We start from the raw sequence: 10722 nt of genomic DNA on the forward strand, positions 1-10722 counted from the left end.
CATTCTAGCAAATAGACAAGAAGCATTGTGTAAAATTGTAAACGGACAAGCACTGGTCAATTTACAACAGGACCCAAAAAGTCCTGCCTTTACAGGTTAAGTGAACTAGCAAGTCCCAAAGTCTTCCACTGGCCTAGATGTGTAACTTAATCCAGACGGATTTACATAGTTCTGAAATGGATGTGTATGAAACCTGAAAATTAACAATTTTTTGATGATTTAAAACCAGTCACATTACATACTTTTTATTTAATAAAAGTTAAAAACAGGTACAAAAATGTGATTCCATTTCTTTAAAATATAGGCTCAAAATAAGACGACTGAACAAGAGTTCAGGCAGTAAAGTGCAAAGAGGGCAGCCATCCCAGTCATGCTTAATCCATAAATAACCCTTACACAGCAGAAAGGAACAGAAAGAGCAAACAGAGCAGCCACAGTGCGGCTCAGCTATTCATGCACATCCGCAAGTGAAAGAGCTGCACGTCCCGGACACGGGTGGCAGGAGGCAGCGCACACCTCACAGGAGCAGGCTGTGAGGAATCACAGGCCAGGTAAACCTAACAAAGAGGGAGCCGTCTCTTTTCCACATCACGACACGCATACACAATACACGCTTTTTGCAATTCCATATTCTCCAGCTCATCATTTCCCCGCCACGATGCAACAACTAACATGACAATTTACTAAATTATGGCACAAGTTTCCAAATTGTTTTGCTCAAGTGAACACCATAAAGGGGTAGTCCGTAAAAAAATGAAGTCCTAAATTGGCTACTGGACTGAGACAGGATGCTCTTCCCCCAGTTAAAAGCATGCTGAAATGGCATCCAAAAGTCAAACTTCTTGTTCCAAGGGATTTCTGAGGAGAGGGAAAAAAAAAAAAAGAGCAGCAATGTCTGTTTCTTCACCACATGAGTTTGGAAAACTGGGTATCGGCAGAGAACAGCAACACTACAAGCATCCACTTTACCAGGAAGAGGGGTTTTGACTGAGCCTGCTGGAGAGCACAAAGTGAGGTTTGCATATGCACAGACACTCACCAGCACGTACGCTGCTGTCAGTAGGATTACAGCGTGTGTCGAGTGAACATGGTGTGGACATTTTAAAGGTCAGGCACAAAAACTTCAGTACATTTAGCACAATACTCCAATTTAGTGCAGTTTGAAAACTTACTACTGTTAATCATCATTACAGACTTAAGTGTAAAAGTAATGACATATTCTGCTTTCAACCGAAACAGGTCTCTGCCAGTTTCAGGGGAGTGCTAGCCGAGATGAGCAAGTCTGCACTACGTAGATGAGAACCATGCTTTGCCCACACCTGGAAGCAAGACCAGGATTTTAGAACAACAAAGCAGTGCAAGAGAGAATGCATTCCTAGTTATCCACATTTCACGCAGCCAGGAAGAATAGTCCTCCTCAGTGCTCAGCTAAGCTTCAGTGCAGGAGTGGCTGAAGGGAGAAGAATCCAGAAGGAATAAACGCTACAGAAATATTTCATTCATCAGGTGAGCTGTCTCCCAGCAAAACGACACCCAGTGCTTCACAGCACAACAGCTCTACTGTCGACTCTGCTACAATACACATGGACATCATTCCGTACCACAGAAACCGAGCAGTCCGACTGTGCTACAGGCACTTCGGTTTATTACTCATACCACGCCATTACAACACAGCACTCCTGCAGCCAGCGATTCCACTTCTTAGCCATATTTACACTTGATGTAAAAGAAAATCCATTCAACAGGGAGAGTATCTCATTTAATAGAAAAGGGTGATTTTATACAAAGTACTGCAGAGAAGTATAAGGCCACATGAAGAGCATCATCAAGTTGACATGGTGGCTATTTCTTAAGTCAAGAGACAATTAGTACTTCTTCTGGTGCTTTGATACAGGTAAATGAAAGCCTTGAACAATTTCCTATAAGGTGCACAAGCATCCACGATACATAAAAAACCTTAATTTTCTATTTCTTCTGTACTCAAAAAAAATATAAACAGAGACCCAGCTAATTATTCACGGGTTATCTTTCCATTTTTGCATTTGTCAGAAGATTTTGATATGCTGGTTTAGTAGGACCGAAAGTAAAGTGTAATTTTTAGTGTAAAAATTTCTAAACAGTGTTTGTGCTTCTACCTCCATCAGAGCAGTCTGGCTCCTCCAAACTTTGCTCCAGTGGAGTGTGGACTCAGGAATGCCCAGTATGTCAAAATTCTACCAAAAGTCACAACGGCTTCCACTTGCAAAGGGTATGAATTTATAAAATGTTGAGGATTTCAACACTTGTTTTCTGAAAGTCTTTCTGGTTTGCTTTGTTTCAAAAATGATGACACATTTCAATTTCAAACCTCCAACTTCACCTGTGTAAGGAAGGTGTAACAGCACCAGCCCATTGCAGAATCAGGATGTGCAAGTGTGAAAATCTCAACCACTATGAGTTATCAAATATTACATGTTTACAAAATGCTCTGAATGCAATTCTTTAGGTTTACTGAAAAGGAGTTTCCAAAACTCTGGGTCTCATCCTGCACACCCCTACTAATGCAGGTCAAGTAATCTGCCTGCATATCAAGACCAAAATGAATAAATACAAAATATATTTGGTATAGAAAATACTAGTATAAAAATTAAAAATCACCCTGTTTTACTGTCCATCAAAATATTAACAGCAAGCATTACAAGTGACTTTTTTTTAACCTGTTGCCAAAATCATTTCCAAAAAGTTCTGCTTTCCTGAAGTGCTGGTGATTGCATTTGCCCAAGTATTGAAAAAAACAAATAGGGAAGGGATGAGGAAAGATATGATAAGATTTCTCACACAGGATTATTAACAGAGGACCTAAACTGAAGGAAACTTAAGTATGCAGAAACATGGGGAGAAAAAACATTGTCAGTTCTGTTGCAACCATCAGAGCTCTTCCTGATCTTCAGGAAGTTTGTAGAGAAGGAGCTTTCTCTCACTAGCCCTGACAGACAGACGATGGCATAGGGATGAGCATACTCAGAGCACTGCTGCTTTTCGGTTTCTCTGCTGTGGCAATTCTGTTGAGTTTGCCAACCTCTGTCTGCCAGCTGGGGATCTTCTTTGTGGTCATATGGCGGCGGGTGTGCTTTGTCAAGTGATCGCTGCGCATGAAGCGACGCTCACACACCGGACAAGCAAACTTCTTCTCTCCTGTGTGAGTTCTACGGTGGCGTGACAGTTCATCTGAGCGGGCAAACTTCTTGTCACAGCCGTCCCAGTTGCAGCTGAAAGGCTTTTCTCCTGCAGGACATGAAAGAAGCATAACTTACTTTTGAGAAGCTGTGTTATAGTTTTATCAAAGAACTAACTCAAATCTTGCCTTGCAAAAACTGGTGAATTCCACAGAACTGCTCATGTGTGCAGTTAAGATTAGCTTAAGCTCAAGTTGTGTTTCAGAGAAAAATCATAGGTATTGTTTCTACTTATTCCCTCATCTCTCTTTAAATATTCTTTAATCAAGCCTATTTTTTCAGTTGTCCAAATCCCCAGTTTAAAGATTCTTCATAAAGCTACCTTAACTGCTGACTGAACTACAAGCAATCCCTGCCCCCATCCCTGTGTGACTGCAGTTCTACGGCTGCTGCATGTTGTCAGCAAATACTGCGGGCAAACAGGAAGCCTGGAACAGAGGCTCAGAGTCCTGCCGCTCCAGTGATCCAGTCCTACACACAAACACACCGCCCCAGCGAGTACTGCCAAGGAATGGCCTGTCCTGCCATGCCCACGCAGCTGGAGGTCCACCAGACAGCTAGGGGGGTGCTGCACGCCCGGGAATGACAGCAGTCAGGAAGGCTGTCCACGTCAGCTTCTGCTCATCCTGGGCGACTGCTTAATATCAGACATATCCTGAACAACGTGATCTACTGCCTGCAACCCCCGTAAAGCTCAAGATAAACATCTACCACATGACCCAAATTTATAGTGATGCTTTGGAGCAGAACAAAAGTGTCCAGCAGAAAGGAAGCCCCACAGAAGTGCTGTTCTTATTTCAGATACTGCGAGTAAAGTTGTACGTTTGGTATATGTGATATTGCCTAGCTACTGCCTGTGCAGGTAAAAGGTAGGAAAAGAAAGCTAACTACTCTGCCTCCTGATCCTGTAATGTGGACCGGCTAGCGAGGGGTCAATGTGCTTCACCTCCCATAGATGTCCTAGTCTTAATCATGATACAGGGACACACACAGCTTCCCTGTGGATCAGCAGCAGCACGTGCTCAAAGCGAGACACTTGTTGCTAGTCCATGTTTATCCTGTAGTGCCAGGTTAATTCAGCTGCCTGCAGCACTTGCTCTCAAGCCAGAAGCAGAAGCAGCATCATTCTACCTCTGAGCTCTGGTTTACAAGGATTATCAGTTTCCTATGGGGTTAAGCTCTTTCCCCAAAGGAAAACGTAAAGACAAGCTGGCAAACTGGTGCAAATCCTGCCATGGAAGCTGACATCCAATAAATCACAGCGTCTGTGGGGCAAGGGAGGGTGGGGCAAAAAAGCCAAGGAAAAACAAAATTAGACAGACTTTTGAATGAGCTATTCTGTACCAATCTCCCACTATGCCTACCCCTCGACATCAAAAATACTCCTTGAGAACTCAAAGTTAGTTTTAACTTAACAGGATCTTAGAGCTAGAAAAAGGATAAGTAAAACACATGTATACCATCTCCACAGTGACCAGATTTTATGGAGCAAATCAGCTCACCTTAATTACAATTAATTTTCATCTACCTTTAAAATTCCCTTTCTGTAACTGAATAAACTGCTACATTCCTATAGCAGCTCTACCTCCTAACACAGGAGCCCAAAATCTCAATGCATTCCCATTTAGCCTAAATAAAACTCTGGAGAGTTTCTGACTTTCTCTCTTTTCTTTTACTCGTGTAACAATTAAGACCAACTATCTGTACTATGGTTTGCTTACACCAGACCTCTCCATGCCCCAAAAAAAGGGACTTGCACAATTCATTTCAATCTAGTCCAGATGGCAGGACTCCACAAATCTAAACACATACACACACACACACACAGACAGCAAAGCTTCGCTCCAACTAAAGCATGTGAAATTCACCTAACACTATGGGGTCAGCTGAGGTCTCAGAACAAAGTATGTCTTGTTTTGCTTGCCCACGGAGAATGAACATTCCTCCCTTCTCCGAGATGAGCAGAAGTTGCCCAATCACCTGCCTCTTCCCTTTCCCACCCTCTCCCCCCCAAACCTGTGCATTTCAGCACCCTAACACAAGCCAGTGCCAGAGCAACAAAGGACTCGCCCTGTCGTACACACCAGTATGGGTGCGAAGGTGGGCTTTGAGGTGGGAACTTTTGAAATAGGTTTTCTTGCACCCAGGAAAGTTGCAAACATAATTCCTCCGTCTAGAAAAGTCCATCTGGGGGGCGCAGCTTTGACCAGAAGCAATGAACACAGGAGCAGGGGCAAGGGGCAGCAACTTGGTGTTTCCAACAGTCATTACTGTTTGTGGGCACTGCGGTGTCTGTGTGACAGCAGTCTGTGGAAGAACCAACATGACGGTCCCCTGAGGCACAGAAGGTCCCATGAGTACAGGCTGAGAGAGCGGGGCTGTCTGCGGTAAAATAGGTTTCATGGGAGTTGAGACTGTTGGAGTTGAAGGCTTGACATAAGCATTGATCATACTGCTTTGTCCGTTTAAAGGGATCATTTGACAGAGAACTTGGGGGCTTGAAACGGGGGCAGGTGTCACAGGGGTAGCTCCTTTTTGCAAGTCATTCTCACAATTCTTTGGTATGCGGGTCTGTGGCGAAACGGGCCGGACTGGTAGTTGTCCTTTATTGGTCACAACATCACTGGAGTCATGTGCATAAGGCTGATGTACTGGAGAGGTTTTGTTAATTAAATCATCCGCTGCACACGTGTCCTGTGGCAGTCTGGAATGTCTTCGGTCATCCACTCCACACGAGTCTCTGGAAGTGCCATAGCCTGAAGTTACCTTTGTTTTCTCTTGCACAGCAGGAATGTGATGGTAAGCAGAACTATCACCTGTGTGACGTATGACGCTTGTTGCCATGGCTCTGCAAGGCTGAGGGGCAAAGGATTCAGACATCACTGGCTTCTGACTGCACTGTCGCTCCATGTTGATAACAGATGACTTGGTTATGGGAGAGGCACCGGTTGCCGATGTGACTGAGCAGGCAGCTGTATTTGCCATGACAGTCCTTGGTTTGGAATAAGTGACTTGTGAGGAGAGAAGCATAGCAGCTGATATCTCAACAAAGTCAGGGCTGTGCGGAGGGGTCATGCACTGCAAAAAAAGAAAACACCGTCATACAGCACTATAATTTCATAGCACAATTTTTCACTGTCTTTACTGTGAAAAATAAAATTACACCCCCTTCCCAGAATCTCAGAACCTGCCTCTAAGAACAAACTGATTAAAGCATACATTGCCTCACATGATGGCCATTCTGAATATGCTCAAAAGCATATTAATAAAAGGAAGGCAACGAGGCAGCTGTAAACCTGCATAAATCATTGCATGTCTACTCGCTGCACTACAAAAAAACCCTCTCTCATTCCTTTCTCCTCAGCAATGGGTGCAGCTGCAAGAGGCTACGAGCGCTCTGCTGTTCACAGAAAACAGACTAGCAACAGATAGCAATACTGTACCCTTTCAATTTCAAGCTTCTAGCAAGCCCTAGATCTTTTATCAATGATTACCCCATCAGCTGGTGGCTACTTCTGAGATAAAGACAAATGGAACTGCTCTCTCCCTTCTTATTCATCCATTTCTCTCTATGCTCTCTTGCTGCCACCACCTCTCCTTCCTCCTTTACCACTGAAAACTCATGCCTATCTCCCATGCTGCTCAAGAGACAGTGCCAGTATGCCAGTATGAGAGAAGTCTGTCAAACAGCTGCCATACTATCTCAGCCTCTTCCCTCCATTATTCCCCTTTTTCCTGACATAAGTGCATACTAGAAGCCTACTGGTTGAAATGGGCCTTAACGATCTGAAACCTGAACAGCAGCAAGCCCTTTTTTAATACCTACTTTTGTTACAACATAAATTGCAACAAAAAAAAAAAAAAAATTTGTGATTCAACTGACATTAGTCAGCCAGAGTAGACCAATGCTCTGGAGAAATAACAGACTACATGTACAAACACATAGCATAGAAACTAATTAAATTGTCTATTTCATAATGGTAACCTGTACTTTCTCTTATAACAACCAGCGCGAAGCCAAATGTCATCAAGAGCCTTTTTCATACAGTGCTTGCAGATAAGTTGGTGCCAAATCACTGAGGCTCACTCTGCCGCTCTTATTCAGAGTGCTCCAAGAAACCTACAACAGCCATCCTGAGAGCATCCTCAGTGCTCCTGTCACATTAAATAACCTGTCAGCAAGGGCTTTCACATCTAGATTTAACAAGGGATCAAACACCTACATTTGCCATTCCAGAGACAGCAGGAAAACCCAAAATCAACACACCCACCTCGCTATTCTATGTACACACACAGAGCACTGGCTATACTCTAACTATTCTACACGGGGACACATGAGCAAGGTATCTTTTCCAGCCTACTTAAAACATTGCAGTGATGTAACATCCAGATGTCAGTCATATTTATTTTGCATTCATGTTTTTCTTACCAGTGTAGATAAATAGTCCTTTGGTAATTCAGACGTAGCCTCAGCATGCATTGTGAAATCACCAGAATCCGAGAAGGGCGTAAGTGGCCTTATCTTTAATATGTCACCTTTCTGCGATCTTTGACCCCAGGAGCTCATACAAACAAGCGCTTCAACAGCTTCAATGTCGTTCTGCTCCAAGGTGCTGCAGCTGGACCTTTCGCTGTCATGACGCTGCCTGATAGACTCATAGATGTCCACAATGTCAACCTAAATGTAATTGGATTACTGGCTATTAGGACAAGTCAGAATACAAAGCCAACACCACCCACATACTGTCTGCTCACAATGAAGGTCATCTGAAACAGATCCCATGCCCGCAGCAAGACTTTTACCAACCAGCTCAACTCTTACCCTCCCCCCACCAGCTCGTCTCCCCACCCTTGTTACTCTTAAAAAAAAAAAAAAAAAAAGAAAAAAGAAAAGTGTGGAAGTGTGATTTGCAGGGAAGTAACAATTATGTGTGTGGCTCATGTTTCCAGAGTTAACTTCCTGGACTACACTGCTCTGAACAAAGACATCCCATGCTTGCATACAAGCAAAAAGAGGAAAAAAATCCTGACCTCCAACCTTGTTTAGACAAGGCTGTTTCCTGGACCCAAAATATGAGTGCTCTTCAGCACTAATCTCATTCTGGTAACATTTAGAAGATAAATTTCAGCTGACAGTAAGATGCTTTAAGGTATGATCACTGACTCAGAGTACCACACCTTGCAGAAGCATTTTAATATTTTTACCAATAGGGAAGCCGGGGGCTGGGGAGGAAGGAAGGAAGGAAAATAGTCTTCGAAGTGCAGTGGGAACTGTTTGTATTGTACTTTAGAAAGGCGTGATAGGTGCTGGATATCTCAAAACACACTAGGAGTAACATGAAGACAAATGTAAACATATGGATTTGTTTCCAGTTGCAAGCACCACAGAAAATCTGTGTGTGTGTGCGCATGCACGCAAAACACTTGACTTCTCTGCAAAAGGATACCCAAACTTCATAAAGCTCTCACAGCGCTTGGCAGTGACTCCAAAAGCTACGTTGTGCTGCTGGTTTACCGCTCATGTCCCAGCTCAGTCTTAACTAGGCATCCAAACTCTTCTAGTCTTTAGGCACACCCACTAACTGTGAAGGCTGGGATTCGGAAGCATGGACCAAGATTCTTGAGCCTACTGCTGTTATATGGAGTGCTTATATACTGCAGCAAAAGGGTTTTAACTAAAAAAGCACCATCACACCGTTAGCACGGCCTAAAGCCCTGGAGGGAACTATACTTGTCGGGTGACATCACTTACACACCTAAGTCAATGAGTTTTGCTACTAAGCAAGGTGGAATGATCCGGGCCTAACAGTGTCACAAAGATGCAAAGCCGTGTGACTTGTCTCCACTATAGGGATGTGCATGGCAAACAGGTTAAACGTAATGGATCCAAAATGCCGGTACTGCACTTACAGAGGACTTTCACCTAAACATGAGGTACCAGGTATGGAGATGTGAAGATTGAGGGGGGGGCAGGAAGGGGTTAAAGCACTCTAAAGGGAGAGACACTTCCAAGAATTTCCACTGAAAACAGTGAGAACGGGAACGAGGGCAAAAAAACGAGGTCACCTGCAAGCCCAGACCTAGACGGCCTGTCAAACAGGAGCCACACCAGGCCAGGCTCTGCACTGAGCAGCCAAAAAGCCTGTGAGTGTTCCTCAAAGTGTGACTGCAGGCAACCCAGCCAGCAGATTTATTTTTTCCAACCCTACGTTTCAGGAGAGCAGTTTTCGCTAAAGGAACATGAAAAAAATACACCCCGCTTCAAGAAAAAAAAAAAACAAAACAAAAAACCAACCCACCAAACTAAAAAAGCCCTTTCTCAAGGCGAGCGCCACAGCGCAGGCTCTCCCGCTGCCAGGGAAATGGCTAACCGCGCCTGTCCTCACATCACCCCGCCGACTGCCGGGGCCCTACGTGCGCGGGCAGGGCGGGCAGGGCCGGTGCGGGCAGCGCGGGCCCCCCACCGCCGGGCAGCGCCTCAGCCCGCCCGCAGGGGCCGCGCCACCCCGCCCGCTCCTCGCCTGGCGGCGGGTGCCCCGGCCGGGAGGCGCCGCTGAGGGGCGGATGGCGGGAAGGGAAAGAGGAGGAGGAGGAGGAGGGGGGGGGGGGGGGGGGGGGGGCAGCTGCCGCCGGCCTCACACGGCCGCTGCGGGAGTGCCCCCCCCCTGCGCGCCGCCCCGCAGGTGACCGGGATAACACCCGCCCCAGAGGGCTCTGCCCGGGCACGACCGCCCCGCCTCCCCCCACCCCGGCGCAACGGCACCGACCGACCACCCCCCACGGCGGGTAACGGTCCCGACCGACCACCCCTTCCCCGGGGGGAGTAACGGTCCCGAGGGGCCGCCGCCCCCGCTGAGGCGGTAACGGTCCCCGCGACCCTGCCCGCCGCACAGCACGTGCCCGGCCCGGCCCGGCCCCGGCTGCCCGCGCCTCGGGGGGTGCCTGCCGCCGCCGCACACCCCCTCCCTCGGCCCGCCCGATGCTCACCGCGGACGCATCTCCCATTTCCGAGCAGGGCGAGCCGTGCATGGCGCGGTTCCGGCGGGCGGCGGCGGCGGTGTGACCGGACAGGGGCAGGGGCAGGGGCAGCGGCAGCGCGCGCGCACGCACGCACACACAGACAGACCAGCAGCAGCAGCTGCAGCAGCAGCCGCACGCACGCACGCACACACAGACAGAGCAGCAGCAGCAGCAGCTGGCGGCGCCGGCGCCGCCTCCTCCTGCCTCTCCCCTTCCCCCGCCCGCCGGCAGCCGAGCGGCCCGCGCGCCGGGGGAAGTGCTCCCAGCGCCAGCCAGCGCCGGCGGGGCGGGGCGGCAGGGAACGAGGTGGAGGGGGGAGGAATGGGGGTGGCGGCTCGTGGCCAATCGCCGCCCGCCTCGGCCAGAGCCCGACCAATGAGGTGCGGCGGCCGGCGTGATCGCGGCGTGCCGCGGGGCTGCCGGCAGGAAGGGCGGCGCGTGGGCCCGTCCCGGCCGGCGGCGGGCGGGAAGGCGGGCAGGCGGGGAG

At 47.7% G+C, this 10722-nt stretch overlaps 1 protein-coding gene across 1 annotated transcript; it reads right to left on the minus strand.

Annotated features, from left to right (window-relative positions):
- Positions 1–229: 229 nt before the first annotated feature.
- Positions 230–10521, minus strand: KLF11 (KLF transcription factor 11). The gene is made up of 4 exons (XM_069805815.1): positions 10203–10521; positions 7645–7893; positions 5300–6293; positions 230–3264 (listed from the first exon to the last, which is right to left on the minus strand). Exons 1-4 carry the CDS (start codon positions 10242–10244, stop codon positions 2960–2962), a joined length of 1590 nt encoding a protein of 529 aa, XP_069661916.1. The 5' UTR covers positions 10245–10521; the 3' UTR covers positions 230–2959.
- Positions 10522–10722: the final 201 nt, after the last annotated feature.

Source organism: Haliaeetus albicilla, chromosome 18 (genome assembly GCF_947461875.1).
Source record: "Haliaeetus albicilla chromosome 18, bHalAlb1.1, whole genome shotgun sequence".
In the NCBI taxonomy this organism is placed as follows: Eukaryota; Metazoa; Chordata; class Aves; order Accipitriformes; family Accipitridae; genus Haliaeetus; species Haliaeetus albicilla.

What these genes read in the sequence shown, in the direction of transcription:
- KLF11 (XM_069805815.1), bottom strand. Translation starts at nt 10,244, where the DNA reads ATGCACGGCTCGCCCTGCTCGGAAATGGGAGATGCGTCCGCG. An exon ending in AAATGGGAGATGCGTCCGCG is followed by an intron (nt 7,894 to 10,202) that starts GTGAGCATCGGG and finishes AATTACATTTAG; the next exon opens with GTTGACATTGTGGACATCTA. An exon ending in AGGACTATTTATCTACACTG is followed by an intron (nt 6,294 to 7,644) that starts GTAAGAAAAACA and finishes CTTTTTTTGCAG; the next exon opens with TGCATGACCCCTCCGCACAG.